This window comes from Rhynchophorus ferrugineus, unplaced genomic scaffold (assembly GCF_030347505.1).
Source record: "Rhynchophorus ferrugineus isolate W39M unplaced genomic scaffold, kcgeb_rfMv2 rfM8, whole genome shotgun sequence".
Classification (NCBI taxonomy): Eukaryota; Metazoa; Arthropoda; class Insecta; order Coleoptera; family Curculionidae; genus Rhynchophorus; species Rhynchophorus ferrugineus.
The window spans coordinates 34,066,327-34,082,448 of NW_027472587.1; the positions used below are offsets into that span (position 1 = coordinate 34,066,327).

Consider the following 16,122-nt stretch of genomic DNA (forward strand, 5'->3'; position numbering starts at 1 on the left):
GCTGTCCTCGAAGATTAGAATGCGGAAATGATGGTTAGGAAACCATAAGTGACGTCCGTGTTTCCTATCGTTTTTGATTGATATTTAATTTAACATGGGAAATTCTGAAATTGTATGCCTTTATTTCTGGTAAAATGTATTTTTAATAATCTTTCTATAGTATATTATTATAAATCAATATTTTTGTGTCATCAACTAGCCTATTATGGTTCTACCAAAAAGTGGCAAAAGGTCATCTATCAAAACATTGAAACACATTACAATCCGAAATTATACCCCAGCAATACGAATTAAGTTATCAAAGCTTATATGTGTTGGTAAAATCAAACCTCTTCAAACATTCAGTTCATAAAGTTTATTATTAGCTATTCATTGCCTAAGTAAATAACAATATAAAATTTACATACATTTTCCTACACCCACAGGCACGTAGGAACCTCCTTATTGCCGTCATTATTTTTCAGAACTCCGTCTGCAACAATCGACCCGAAGATGTATTCGGCGTCTTTGGTCCCGTTGTATGTTAATTAGTCCAATAATTCCGCTTAGCGTTTCCCATGATGTTCGTTGAAGGGTCCTCTCTTTATTCGATGAAGCAACCTTTCAATCTTCTTTACCTCTAGACACCGGTATTTAGAATTACAGATACAAGAACGTGAGATTTGTGACTTTTTAATAATTAATTCCATAATTTTTTTAAATAAAGGAAATAGCGACTAAATCAAAGGACAAAAAACAAGGTTTCTCCGCGAATTTGATGAAATTATATTTTTATCACAATAGTATGCAAAAGTTATTAATTCTTCCTTAAAACGCCAAAGATTTCTATTTGTATATGTTAATTACAAGGTGTTCAAATCAAGGTTCAAAAAGTAACGGAGATATTCTATTCATTGATTACTGTTTTGTCAGCTGCTCGAAGAATAATACTTTTTTTAATATTTTTACCAATGTTTCCTTATTTCTAAATAACGTGTTAGAAAATATATGCAATGAAGTCTTACAAATGTTAATATTTACTGATTGATCAGTCTGGTGTATATATATATTTGTATATATAGGTCCAGTTATATATTTAACAGGTCAATTGAAAAGTCCCCGACCTACCATAGTAAAACACATGTTTTGGCAGTATAAGTTATTTTTATTCAACATAATTCACTTCAAGAGTGATAAACTGATTATAGTGAGCTGGCGGCCAGATCTGGAGAATAACGTGAATGAGGAAGCAATTCAAAGCCCAATTCATGGATTCTTGCCATCGTTTTCACTGACTTGTGCCACGGTGCATTGCCTTGGTGAAACAGCACTTCCAATTTCTTTAAATGCGCCCGATTTTCAGCGATTTCGTCCTTCGAACGGTCCAATAACGCTATGTAATACTCGCTGTTGACGGTCCTTCTTTTTCCAAGGTAGTAAATGAAAATTATTCCATACGCATCCCAAAATACAGACACTATAATCTCGTCAGCCAATTGCTGCATTTTCCCACGGTTTGGAGCGGTTTCATTGTGTGCAGTTCACTCGGGTGACTGTCGATTGGATTTCGGAGTGAAATGATGGAGCCATGCTTCATCCATTATCACATATCGATGCAAAAACTCGGGTTCAAACACTGCTCCGTTCAACTCGTCATTGTTTTTGGTAAAAAGTGAGCTCGCGCGGCACCCACTTTGTACAGAGCTTTCTCATATCCAAATATTCGTGAATGATATGATGTACACGTGCAGTTGATATCTTTAGAGTGTCTGCTATTTCAATCAATTTTATTTTACGGTTATTTAAAATCATTTTGCGGATTTTCTTAATGTTTTCGTCGGTAACAAACTCTTTTGGGCGTTCACTGCGTTCACCATCTTCAGTGCTCATTTCACCACGTCTAAACTTAGCATACCAATCCTTAATGGTTGATTTTCCTGGGGCAGTGTCCGGAAACTCGGCATCAAGCCCAGTTTTTGCTTGAACTGTGTTTTTGCCTTTCAACACGCGAAATTACTTTTATCCATTTTTTTCACGATAACAAAAGTTGCTTCACTCAAAATGCTATAATTCACAAACTAATGATCTGAAAGCTGTTAAATGTATACACGCATCTCTTGAGAATTAGTGCTAACTAAAAAACATATGGATCTAATTCTAATTGATCTGTTATATATATGCAATGTTATGATTTGATGCATATGTCATTTTATTCTATAGACATCAAGTTTCAAAGTTATACACATAGAGAAATAGAGATATCACTTTATAGGAAATTTTGGGGAAATGTTTCTTGACGTCCAACATGTAGATGTCGCTACTTTTAACATATTACTTGTTTTATTCACTATGCTAAGAGTACTTTTTCAATGCACCTTTTTTAGAGAAAAGTGTGGTAGGCTTTTAATGACGGTTATACATTAAATTATTATTTTATTTTATTAGTATATAGTCGGTAATTGAAATGCATTTTCGTCCTAGGAATAATCGTTTTAATCAATAGTAATAAGAGGTTATAACTCTAACGTATAAAGTATTGCGGCTGTATGGTTAACTGTAATTTTTAGATGTACTATAATGTACATTTTTGTTCAATTATTTTACTTAGATTAAAATTTTATTGCATGTCAAAGCCAAACTAAACTAACCCACGGAGTTGATGCGGCAACATTGCGACGTTTTGACGCCACAAATTTAGATGACGTACGCACAAAATAACTTTGAATGGACTATATGTTATTTATAAAGATAATAGTTCAGTGTTGTTTATTTTGGTAGATGATGAAAGTCAAGAAAATCGTAAAAGGTAAGAATGAAACATTTTTTATTGTAACATTTAAATATATTTCAGCTTATACGTATGACGTACAATTATATACCTTCAGTAAATATATCTCGAAGAATAGATTTAAATATAGATAGTCCTCAACATACTATATATTGTACTGTGTTGTGTATTTATTTCAGTTATACCAAGTTATTCAAAGTTGAATAAAAGTAGGCTATAATTTATTGATAGGTATGTATGTTATGAATAAATAAAGTTTACGAATGGTACAAGCGATAATTAATAAAAATAATACGAAAGTAAAACTAAAATAGAAATGTACAAAGCGATTTACAGACTAACACTAATTATCGGTTATGAGACATGGGTATTGGAAAAGAGAGATAAAAGTAAAATACAAGCAGCAGGAATATGGAGAAGATTAGAAGTGAAAAGAAAGAAAGAAGTAGAGAGATAAGAAAGTACCTCAATATTGAGTCAGAGGAAGAATAACTAGAAAGGAGACAAGAAAGTCAGGAGAAATACTTCAAAAGAGTGAAAAACTACGGGCGAAACAAGAAGACTGGATAGAGAGCGAAAAATGGAAGGAATGTAAAATAAAATCCAACGAAAACGTAAAAACAATGAAATAATTTAATATAAATGATCGCCAATTAAATTTAATGGTAATAATTGTTAAATTAATTATTAATTTAATAATGCATCTCGTCAGCTCAACACTTTTTCTTGAATTTTTAGTAACAACATCATTTTAATCATGTTCTAACGTCCGTATTTGCCGGACATGACTCTGTGTCATTTTTTTGTGTCCAAAATTAAATCAGCATCGAAGGTCCATCGATTTCGAACTATTGGCGAGACTGGAAGTGGAGAACCTTAAAACTATTCCAAAGAATTAATTCTAAAAATGTTTTAAGTTACAACACTCAAAAATAAATCGTGTTATTTTTCGAACACACTCGGCAAATTAATCACACGTCAATCCGATAGATTTTTGGCGAACGGTTTATGACGATTTGTCTCTAAATAATAATTCCCTTCGGCTGTTAGATTTATATCTCCCATAGATACAGTTTCGCCATTACAATTTTCTCTATCGTAGATGGTGCCCAAACATTTCGACGCGATGAATCCGTTCGGATTCAATAAAGCTTCCAGAAAATAGTCCCAGGCGCGAATATGATCGCATATAACTGAAATTGATTAAAACACCTTCAGTTAGAGATAACAGGTAAATTGAAAATTCCCCGGCCTGAAAATATCCACAAAATGATTTTGAATGACCATAAATTAAAATTGAATGAAAGAGCAGACATTGTACACGTGTACATCATATCGTTCACGAATATTTGGATATGAGAAAGCTCTGTGCGAAGTGGGTGCCGCGCGAGCTCACTTTTGTCCAAAAACAACTACGAGTTGATGATTCGGAGCAGTGTTTGAACATGATCAAGCATAATAAACCCGAGTTTTTGAGTGGATATGTAACAATGGATGAAACATGGCTCCATCATTTCACTCCGAAGTCTAATCGAGTGGAATGCACACGATGAATCCGCTCCAAAGCGTGGGAAAACGCAACAATCGTCTGGTATGGTTATGGCGCCCGTTATGGCCGCATTTGAAGAAAAGAAAGTACTGCTTCACCGAGACAATGCACCATGTCACAATTCAGTGAAAACGATGGCAAAAATCCATGAATTGGGCTTCGAATTGCTTCCCCATCCACCGCATTCTCCTGATCTGGCCCCCAGCGACTATTTGCTGTTCTGAGATCTCAAAAGAATGCTCCCTGGGAAGAAATTTTCGTCGAATGAAGAAGTGATCGCCGAAACTGAGGCCTATTTTGAAGCAAAGGACAAATCGTCCTACAAAGATGGTATCGAAAAGTTGGAGGATCGCTATAATCAGTGTATCGCACTTGAAGGGAATTATGTTGCATAAAAAAACTAATTTTTCCAAAAAAAATGTGTTATACTGTGGTAGGTCGGGGACTTTTCAATTGACCTTTTATGAATAAATATGTTAACGTACGTGGTGTGGTTGCAGTCTCAAATATATCGTCCAAGTCTATTTGCTTGCAACCGGGTTGGTTCTTGCCACCATTTACGAAGAAGTCAATGGTTCCGCAACTGTCAGACAAGCCAAGAACGCCGCCATCTGTGTGAATGACTTCAACTATGGCGGCATCGTTTGGATTCAATCTCTCGTGAGCTGGTCTGATGCTGAACAGGGGTCCTGTAACCAATCGATAATATAGTTGGACAGTGTTATCAAGGTGTCCCAAAAGAAAGTTTATATTATTTTAGACAATTGATTTTTAAAAAGTTAAGTCGTCTGTCGAAAAAAATATATAAAGATAATTTTACGCAATTATTTCTTTAAAAATACATCGAGGGCCCCTACTTTTTCTTATATGTAAGGCAATTTACGGATTCCACCTCCGAAGAGGTTATCCAAGAATCGACTCAATTTATCGTATCTCCATCAGGAGTGATACGTTGCTCAGACAGGTCACGACTCATATGTCGGAACAAGTAGTAATCAAAAGGAACAAGGTCTCGAAAATATGGCAGTTATAAGTCGATTAAATCGATATAACAGTCAACTCCTAACAGGTCAGTTGAAAAGTCCCTGGCCTGACACATAGTTGGCGCTACTACAATTAAATTCATATGTTTTTTAGTTAGCCCTAACCCTCAAAAGATGCGTGTATAACTTTGACTGCTGTCGGATCATTAGTATGTGAATTATAGCATTTTGAGTAAAGCAACTTTTGTTATTGTGAAAAAAATGGATAAAAAGGAATTTCGCGTGTTGGTAAAATATTGCTTTTTGTAGGGAAAAAATACAGTTGAAGCAAAAACTTGACTTGATGCCAGTTTCCGGACACTGCTCGAGGAAAATCTACCATCAAAGATTGGTACGCTAAGTTTAGACGTTTAGTCCAATCGACAGTCATCCGAGTGGACTTTACAGGATGAAGCCGCTCCAAAGTGTGGGAAAATGCATCAGTGGGCTGGCAAGGTTATGGTGTCTGTATTTTGGGATGCGCATGGAATAATTTTCATTGACTACCTTGAAAAAGAAAGGACCATCTATATATTATATATAGATGGTCCTGGCGACTATTATATAGCGTTGATGGACCGTTAGAAGGACGAAATCGCCGAAAAACAGCTGCATTTTAAGAAAAAGAAAGTGCTGCTTCACCAAGACAATGCACTGTGCCACAAGTCAGTGAAAACTACGGCAAAAATCCATGAATTGGGCTTCGAGTTGCTTCCTCATCCACCGTATTCTCCAGATCTGGCACCCAGCGACTATTTCCTGTTCTCAGATGTCTAAAGAATGCTCGCGGGGAAGAAATGTTGGTCCAATGAAGAGGTGATCGCCGAAACTGAGGACTATTTTGAAGCAAAGGACAAATCTTACTACAAAAATGGTATGGAAACGTTGGAGGGTCGCTATAATCAGTGTATCACCCTTGAAGGGAATTATGTTGAATAAAAAAAACCAATTTTGCCAAAAAAATTTGTTTTACTATGGTAGGCCGGGAACTTTTCAACTGACCTGTTATATTGAGAATTGGGTTTTAGAATTTAAGTATGAAAAAACCCATCGTTATCTGATTTATTTCAAACGTTTTACCATTTTTTGATCAGAATAATATTGTTATTAAGACTTACCTGCTGGATCTAGGGCAATTATTCTTGGCAACAACTCTAAGGTGTTTTGTTTAAATATTTTGCCAACAAATCCACAAATTTGGCCACCTAATGAATGCCCAACTAGCAAAATATTGTTCTTGTCCACTTCATAATTCCGGTAAAGGTTTATAATGAATTTTGCAATGATATCAGCTAAAACATTCAGCATATATATAATATACTTATTCTTTACATTAACCCATACCAACATCATACGTATTCAGTGCAGAAATATAATACAATTGATCGGCAGCCTTTTCCCAATCCACGTTAATAACATAAGATACGTCATCCAGACGCAGAAAAGTGTCTTTCAATTCTCCTACCTGTTTTGTTTTCGAATTGCTGACATAGCCATGGACCAAAAACACTATCTTACTTTTAGTGCCCCTAAATATTTCCAGATCATCTGAAAGAAAAAGTAATTTATTTTATCTCTTAACCAAATTGTGTCGGAGCAAAACATCTAATAGGACGGTTTTATCTGGAAAAGATCTTGATATATCGTTTTAATTAAAAAGGACAATAATAAAAAGTATTAATTAATTTATGGGGATGTTTTCGTGTAAAAAGACGTAATATGTGTATTTTAGCGAGGTACAGCTTTATTGGATTAAAGAATTATATTTAAAAAAAACTTGAATTGTTTCGTTAAAAGATAACGATGTTAATGTATTGGCTTTTATGTTTTTCTTGATTTGATTTCGCGAACGATTCTATGTTGTTTATTTAATCTTTGATATATTAGCTTGAATGTATTCTTTTTTTTTCACTTTAAAAAAGCATTTGTTGAGTAAAAATGGTAAAATATAACAGGTCAATCGAAAAGTATCCGGTCTGACACATAGATGGCGCTACTAGAATTAAATCCATATGTTTTTTAGTTAGTCCCAACCCTTAAAAGATGCTTGTAAAAATTTGAGAGCTGTCGAATCATTAGTTTCTGAGTTATAGAATTTTGAGTGAAGTGAAAAAAAAGTGGATAGAAAGGAATTTCGCGTGTTGATAAAATATTGATATTTGAAGGGAAAAAATACAGTTGAAGCAAAAACTTGGTTTGATGCTGAGTTTCCGGGCACTGTCCCAGGAAAATAAATCATCAAGGATTGGTATACTAAGTTTAGGCGTCGTGAAATGAGCATCGAAGAGTGGACGCCCAAAAGAGGTTGTTACCGACGAAAACATTTAAAAAATCCATAAAATGATTTTGAATTACCGCAAATTGAAACTGAATGAAATAGTAGACACACTAAAGTTATCAACTGAACGTGTACATCATATCATTCACGAATATTTGGGTATGAGAAAGCTCTGTGCAAAGAGGGTGCCGCGCGAGCTCACTTTTGACCAAAAACAACGAAGAGTTGATGATTCGGAGCAGTAAGATGATCAAGCGTAATAAAACCGAGTTTTTGTGTCGATATGTGACAATGAATGAAACATGGCTCCATCATTTCACTCCGAAGTCCAATCGACAGTCATACGAGTGGACTGCACACGATAAACCCGCTCTAAAGCATGGGAAAACGCAACAGTAGGCTAGCAAGATTATGGCGTATGTATTTTGGGATGCGCATGGAATAATTTTCATTGACTATCTTGAAAAAGGAAGGACTATCGACAGCGACTATTACATAGTGTTATTGGGTCGTTTGAAGGGCCAAATCGGCGAAAAACGGCCGCATTTGAAGAAAAAGAATGTGCTGCTTCACCAAGACAATGTCACCGTATCACAAGTCAGTGAAAACGATGGCAAAATCTTGAAGGGAATTATATTGAATAAAAAAAATAATATTTCCAAAAAAATGTGTTTTACTATGGTAGGCCGGGGACTTTTCAATTGATCTGTTATATTAGCTTGCATGTATTCTGATTTTATTTTCGATGATGTAGATGGATATTCTGAACTAACCCAATAACATTTTGGGTTTGGAATTATCGTAGTATAACAAATCTAAAGCCTAAAATTGCTTTATTTATTAATTGCTAAGCCGTCTGAAAGTTTTTTCAGGGTTTGGGGTTGATTTTCATACAATAAGTCTTGTATATCGAACATTTTTGATTCTCCATGCCATTCTCATTGTCATTTTGTCATTTGTCAAAACCACCAATACTAAATCGTTGAAACCAAAGCCGACAATAAGGATATAGTGGAGCAGCATCACCATAAATTTTTATATTTTTGATGGCCTTCGGCAGCAGATCTCTTCAAAGTGGTATAAATATTATAAATAATCAAATCAAACGCATATTAAATGAAAAACTATTATAAAGTGGAGCAAAAGTCCAGCTACCATTGTTGCAATTTCCGCTGAGTGGCAATAATGCAACGATTAATAATTCAACAAATATTGTCAGTATTTGTGCTCGTTTTTGTGGCGCATACTTATCCATAATAAAATACGGACGTCTACACAACACAACGGTTAAAGAAAAACTGAGCTAAATGTCACATAACCAAGATGGGGTACATTTCAAAAAGTAGAGGGACATTTTTATGAAAATAAATATCAAAACCGTCAAATTTCACAGTTAGGTTAGTTAAAACAGTTATTTACATTGATATCTCGCATTTTCATCAATAGATATCGCTGATCAAAATTTATGTCAGCACCTCTTAATGTTAGATTATATAACTCATTGTTAGATTATATAACACTGTATATTATGAATTTCAATAAATGACTAATTAAGATTATGATTACAGATAATCGATATCCGTTATTAAATAAATATTCAAGTTTTTTCTAATTTAATTATCTTAATTAGGTTATGATTCAACCGTTTTTTATAATTGTAATTTTATTGTTTTTATGCAAATATACATACTTCCTCTGTTTGTTGTATGAAAATAAAACCAATTAGCATCAATAATAGTAGTTTATCTCCTTTTCAATTGTTTCATTTCAATTTAATTTTCAATATTATTTTATTGTTATAAGGTTGTTTAACAAGTTTGAAAAGTTGCCCATTCCCCAATAGTGGTAGTAATAATATATGAATGGGTTGTAAAAAATATATTGATATATATAGAAATATTGTTGTGTATGACATTTTAGTGACAAATATAGTGATTGGAATAAGTTCAGATTAATAATTGAGGAACGAATAAATTAAAACGTAAGACTCAAAACTATACACGATCTTGAGCAATAAACACGAACTCAGAATCGATTGGGTCAACTGCAGAACAAGCTATAATACAATAAAGATAGAAATCACATATTAAAGTAAATTACCCCCTCGAAATTAGGTATGTGATAAAAAAAATAAAGAAAAGTAAGGACAGAATACAGGCAAGTAGCATAGAATAAATAATCAGATGAATCAAATGATGTAGGATTATAAACAGAATTGCCTATAAAACATATTAGTGAATTAAACAAGGAAGCAAATAAAGACTCAACAGCATTAAACAAACAAAGACACAATGATTGTGCGTGATAATTAATGCATGTCAACTGAACAATATAGAATCTACAATGGATAGAAATATTTATTAGCCTGAAATAGCTATAGAGGCGAAACAGTTTTATCCAGTGGAAGAAAAATGCCATGAAAATGGACAACAACCTTAATCATAAGAATACTTCGAAGAAAAGATAAGAAATACCTCGGCATTCATCTCAATGGTAAATTAAATTGGACACATCATATTTGAATAAAAACAGTATCAAAACTGAACAACTGTGCTGGTTAGTTGAAAGATACTCCCACAAGGTCAAAGAGTAAAAAATATTGATTTATCAATCAATAGTAGTAATGCCAGTGAAACCCACTGAAAAGAAAGTTACTAAATGACAGCAGTAAAGCCTCTTTTCTTCCAACGAGAGTTTATCTGGACTAAATCTACAGTTTAACGAGGGCTCCGAACCACGGTCCTCGGCATTAAGCCTACCGACTAAGCCAGCTAACGAATCGGAAGATTAAAGTAAACCAAACCATACGAATTTACGTAAGGGCTTTATGGCTATTTACTTTAGTTTTAAGTTAGTCCAGTTTAATTTTAACTGGTCTTGCCTGGGAATTGATCTAAGTGTTAAAGAAAACCAATAATTACCAACCAATTATAATTTTACCTATATCAATGTGAATAAGGTCCTCTGGATACTCTTTCTGATAAAGTTCAAAACTAATTTGATCTTCAGATATGCCCGGGTTGTGCTTCAATCGTCTTGCTCCAATCGCCAAGTTTTTATAAAGACTGAAAGCTTTATTTTTTAGTTCGTCTGTAATTGACGCTCCTGCCGCTGAAACAGAGTACCCGATGATGAGGCTATATATAAAATAAAGTTGGGCGTAATTGGGCAATAATCCATAAAATAGAAAAATAGTTTTAATCAGATTATAACTTGCTGTCTTCGGTTATATTAAAACATTCGCCAATGCGAAAGGAAGTAGCGACACTACAATCGATATATGAAATAAATAGAAACAGGAATTATTAGTAAATTAAATTTAATATACCCTAGTAATACCAAACTTCCTTAATTTATTAATTTTAACATAATTTCAAACAGAAATTAAAACTGCACTGTTATTTAATACCAATATGCTTCTTACCTTGAAATACAACCAAGAACACAAAATATCCCACAATTTTGATGCACAATACCATTTTCTCCTGAAAAAATCTGCAATGAAATAAGATTATCTAAAAACAAAAGAACGCCTAGACTAGTCTATTCAAACTAATCCGTTTTCCATAAATATGATTGCATTTATAAGCAATTAAAATTAATACACATTAAAGAAATCAAAATGAAGGTCAAAGAAAACTACCTTGTAATATACAGGATATTTTACGTAAATGAAATTATTACTAGACTACTATTATTACTGTACTGTAAAAGTAAGTTATTATATTAAAATGACAGTTACCTAACATTTAAGGAACATCTTCCAAAATACACATAGTATATATCTCATCAACAAAAAAAAAGAAATCATAACTTTATGTTTAATTCAGTATACTTTTAAAACATATCTGAAATGGAAAATAATTACATGAAAAGTTATTTATTTTATGTCAATTCATTTAAAATAATTTTAAACGCTAATTTAGAATTACTACATAATTAGGGTATGCTTCTGAAATACATTCCTCATTTTATCATATATCTGTAAAAATTAACATTAATGTAAACCAATAGTATGTTCTGAATTTCGATTTTATCATTATATTATGTTACGCGATACTTTTACAGTTTTTTTTATTCACAACATTCAACTAATGTTCATAAAATAAAAATGTAGCTAATCAATTCAATGATTAAAAACTTTATGTAAAAGCTAGAGTACACATTGGTTATATTTTTAATTTATTCTTATATAAAAGCCACAACAAATAGTATATTTAAATATTTTGGTTTAATTTTAAAGTGTTATTACAAAACATGGACATAAAATTTGTAACATTAATTAATTATCTGAAACATTGCAAAAGTTTGAAGTATCCGACAGTAGATAATTAATTTAGCATAAATACCAATATTTATAGATTATAACATCACTAATTACATAACTATTAAAACACAATAAGAATATATTTATCATTTAAATTTGTTCATCACTGTATAAAAAATATATCAATGTTATTATTCCATTCAAATAAGGAAAATATTTCAAATGAAACTATGAAAATCCGCCAGGAAAAAAAAACAATATATTACACTTATATACAATATTAAATAAATCGTGATATCACAGATAATTATAATATTATCAGATTAAATTGAGAAATATATATATAATTTTAAAACATATACACATCATATCATATTACCTTCAAAATAATATGTCACATAATGAAACATAAACACAAAATTATACCTACAGTACAGGCCTCAAGTAAATCGATTCCAGCTATAAAAATGTTTTATGCCGATCTTATAAATTTAACAATGTCAAAAATACGTAACACTTTATTATAATGAAACAACTTAAACAATAATTTCTGCATCAAAATTAAAATCGCAAACGTAGTGTTTTAAATGTCCTGTTGTAAGCAATATAAAACTATCTATAATGTGTGTTAAGACCTTTGGTAGTGTAATAGATTAAAATATAAACAATAATCAATCCTCCTGTAGTTTAAACTAATAGTCTAAAATATAGTGAATACCAGACTTTTTTTTATACACACTACTACAGAAAAGAACATTTGGCAACTACGAAAAGTCGGTCGCAGTAACTTTAACAGATGTGTAAGTAAATATCAAAGTACACATCATCATACAAGTATAATTTAATGTACTTTAAACATATCGGGCAAGTTTTTGACACCTTTCCAATCTGACAACCTTTTAAATAACATTAAAAACCTACATTTTAACCTCTTATCTGGCAAAATCACTGCAACCGACTCTTCATAATGGCCAATTGTTCTTACTTTCGTATAAAAATAAATCAGTCTGATTAAAATAACATCTCACCTGTTGTTTACCAAAATTTCATACTGTCATTAATAATTGCTACATAAAATATTCAAGACAAAATAGTATTCTTTGTAATAAGTTGTTAATAAGAATCAAATAAATCCACGCATAACAATGAATCACTATTTCGATATTATATAAACTATAAAAAAAGTTAGTATTCGATATTTAATAGATTCCAAGAATATATTTGCATTTTTATCATTATATTTTACATGAGACCAATGATATGATTAATTGATTTCAAGTATGACTTGTTAGTAATAAATAAAAATATTTTATGTACTTACAAATATGATTCAAAATTTTAGAATTATCGAAAATTGTGCATTAAATATATTGGATGAATCAGTCCGAGATAACATGAGAGCCAGACTTGTAATTTTATAATGGCAGATTTTTTCTGCGTGTACGAACAATTGGTTGATAACAATAAATCGGCCCCAATAGCTTTAACAAATTTCAAACCAAAAATCTCAGTATATAATGATGTAACGACAATTGCAATTCAATATATTTTAAGATGTTTGATGAGGACTTGTTCAAAGTTTCTGACAGTTGAGTAGAAGAATATTATCCTGCAAACAATACCAAAAACTGACGTCTTAAAGTGAGATGATTTTAGTTTTGACATTTGCGATATTTTGTTTGTCTAAGCTACTGAGATCGAATATTCATTATAGCCAGTGGTACATTCTTTCAAAAAAATCCAGCATTCATAATCTTGGACTATATTACTTAAGCGTTATACGCCACCTAATAAAATAAAATCATATTTCTGAACTTGTCTATCCACAATGATTATTGAACATTAGTTTACTACTACTTATATAACATATAGTTAACGTTAATTAAATAGTTTATGTTGTATAAATATTTAGAGCTGCTCTTAAAACATACTCCTGCAATAAAATTTGTTCTGAACAAATAATTGATAAACCCTTTGTTACTGTACAGGGGATTATCATTAGGACCTATATATATTTATAAATAAACTGTAATTTGTTCACTATAATAAATAAACCTCTAGTCAATACAAGGTTTATACGAGGAGAAATCAAACATAAACGATAATTTTACTATTTCTACAGTTTTGACAAGAAATAAATTGGAAGAAATGTACTGGGAAACCCTTGATCACCTTCTTACAGTCCTGACTTGTCACCTTGCGATTATTTTTTGTTTGTACCCAAGAATCACTTGGAGGCAAAAGATTTGAAAGCAATGAAGAAGTAGAGTATGTGTGCAATTGGCTGACAACTCGCCCTCTAACTTTTTATGAAGAAAAGTGTATATATCATTGATCTATAAATTTATTTTACAAAATTGACGTTTATATTTGATTCCCCCTAGTAATAATAAAAACAGATTAGGAAACGTCAAGTTTTCCACACAAGAGTGCGAAAATAATCACAGTTTAGGTACAATTTTAAAAAGTAGGCGCGTTTAAATGGAATAACCTGTCTTCCTTTTTCTTTACCCACGGTAATAACTTTCCAACTAAATCTATAGCCTTGGCTGTTTCTACTAAAGGCTCAAATATAGCATACAGTTCGAAACCTTTGGTATCCCATGAAAAAACTACTTCATTAGTTGACCTTTCAAAAACCAGTTTCATTGGACGTGCTGCACAATGCAATTGCTGGTGGGCCCTTTTATAAAGCTCAACCAGCTTCACTATATCTTTTGTGTACGGCGGTGCTAATCCTGGTTGATAAAACTGAGCGGTTGACTTGCACTTATATAAGTAATGTCTCAGTTCAGGAAACCCTAAGTTGAATGCAGTTTCATCTGCAGTAGCCAATGACTCATTTATCGGTTCCAAACAGTTGCTCCTCCTCAGTTTCTCAACAATCTTTTGTTTTGCCTCACTCAAAATATCACAGACATCACGTTCAACAGTCAGGAGAAGTAGACAGGCTTGACAATCATCCGCTAGATAAGAAACATGTGCATAAAGAAATCCACTGGCATCAAAACGCGGTAAACAGAAAGGAGTCCAATGATGTTGTGAATATTTTAAACTTTCCGTTGACTGAACCAAGTTAAATATGAGATGAAGATCAGCTGGATGTAAACAATATTTTTTCATTCTCACTAAAGTGATAAGTCGGTTATTTCCCAGTAATATTGCAAACACTAGATTCTAAAATGGATTTTGAAAACTATTTAGAATATTTATTAAACAGTTAAAGAGTTAAACTAACCTTTATTTTACTGCAGGCACCAATTATTGCTGAACTTATAGAATCCCTCACAGAAGAAGCAAGTGGAAGGCACTGTACCGCACTCAAAACAAATGCTGGCTCTGTTTCACAAAAATCTAACAAGTGGTCAATTAACCTTTCACCACCAGCCAGCAAACGCCTTAAGTCATAATTTTGCCGGTGTTCATATATCTTATTCAATCTTGTTAAGGTTAACATGCTTGTTATTTGGTTAAAAACATAACTAAAATAAATATCACTCAATAAACAAATCTATAGGTATTGTTAGCACACACTCATACTTCAATTGCATGGTCAGCTGAGTTACAGATTCTCCTGTCTTAGAAACAGCAACTAATATTAGAGGCTTTTTGTTCATAAAAACAAATAAAGTATCACCAGCATGTATACTTTTTAAAGTATCATCCATAGATTGTATATTGCTTACTAAAGCTTGCATAACACCAAACAACCATGCCAATTTATCTTCATTTCCATATCTAAAATTCTAATTTAAAGAAATGTCATTCAAAATATATCTTCAACTACCTTGAATATATTGGTTTACCAGCAGAACTCAAAACAAAAATGTGTTTCTTTTTCAATGTCCATTCAGTACTATTGCCTAAATCATATTCTGTTGTGCTACCATTTTCCTGAATATCGGAGGCGTCTTCAAAATTATCATTACTATTTATTAAATTCGAATCTTCAGTACTAGGTGTCTTATTTCCACTTTTAATTTCATCTAAACTGGAACTCATTTGATCAAAATTTTCCAATGCATCTGTGGGAATCAAGACACTTTCTCGGGTAGCCCCGGGCTCCTCCTCAAAAGTTGATGTCATATTGCACGTAATCTTATTATATTATTCTAGAATCAATAAATTATAAAGGTTTAAACAAAGTTACTTCCCTGATACCATTTGTTATATATAGATAAAACTGTCACTTATGTGTCAATTATTTATATTGCTAATTTATGTCAGGCAACTAATAAT

The 16,122-nt window shown here is 32.3% G+C and overlaps 2 protein-coding genes across 6 annotated transcripts; both read right to left on the bottom strand.

Annotated features, from left to right (window-relative positions):
• Positions 1-458: 458 nt before the first annotated feature.
• Positions 459-12,369, bottom strand: LOC143201152 (phospholipase A1 2). Of its 5 annotated transcripts, none has more exons than XM_076412049.1 (7): positions 11,041-11,169; positions 10,557-10,727; positions 6,683-6,886; positions 6,457-6,630; positions 4,802-5,005; positions 3,727-3,960; positions 3,545-3,668 (listed from the first exon to the last, which is right to left on the bottom strand). In XM_076412049.1, exons 1-6 carry the CDS (start codon positions 11,093-11,095, stop codon positions 3,746-3,748), a joined length of 1,023 nt encoding a protein of 340 aa, XP_076268164.1. In that variant the 5' UTR covers positions 11,096-11,169; the 3' UTR covers positions 3,545-3,668; positions 3,727-3,745. The 5 variants fall into 5 exon arrangements, with proteins under 5 accessions (XP_076268165.1, XP_076268166.1, XP_076268164.1 ...); XM_076412048.1 differs by adding an exon at positions 12,263-12,369 and having other exon boundaries at positions 3,600-3,960; positions 11,041-11,101; XM_076412050.1 differs by lacking the exons at positions 3,545-3,668; positions 3,727-3,960 and adding an exon at positions 459-619.
• Mon1 (vacuolar fusion protein MON1 homolog) lies at positions 12,123-16,086 on the bottom strand. The gene is made up of 5 exons (XM_076412030.1): positions 16,045-16,086; positions 15,671-15,995; positions 15,424-15,621; positions 15,122-15,365; positions 12,123-15,060 (listed from the first exon to the last, which is right to left on the bottom strand). Exons 2-5 carry the CDS (start codon positions 15,967-15,969, stop codon positions 14,344-14,346), a joined length of 1,458 nt encoding a protein of 485 aa, XP_076268145.1. The 5' UTR covers positions 15,970-15,995; positions 16,045-16,086; the 3' UTR covers positions 12,123-14,343.
• Between the last annotated feature and the right edge of the window lie 36 nt (positions 16,087-16,122).

Excerpts from the sequence above, each read along its gene's own strand:
- LOC143201152 (XM_076412049.1), bottom strand. The coding sequence starts at position 11,095 with ATGGTATTGTGCATCAAAATTGTGGGATATTTTGTGTTCTTGGTTGTA. Across the intron at positions 10,728-11,040 it reads GTTCTTGGTTGTATTTCAAG|CGGCAGGAGCGTCAATTACA; the intron begins GTAAGAAGCATA and ends ACTCTGTTTCAG. Across the intron at positions 6,887-10,556 it reads CCTTATTCACATTGATATAG|ATGATCTGGAAATATTTAGG; the intron begins GTAAAATTATAA and ends TTTTTCTTTCAG.
- Mon1 (XM_076412030.1), bottom strand. The coding sequence starts at position 15,969 with ATGACATCAACTTTTGAGGAGGAGCCCGGGGCTACCCGAGAAAGTGTC. Across the intron at positions 15,366-15,423 it reads CAGCTGACCATGCAATTGAA|TTATGTTTTTAACCAAATAA; the intron begins GTATGAGTGTGT and ends TATTTATTTTAG. Across the intron at positions 15,061-15,121 it reads GTGCCTGCAGTAAAATAAAG|AATCTAGTGTTTGCAATATT; the intron begins GTTAGTTTAACT and ends AATCCATTTTAG.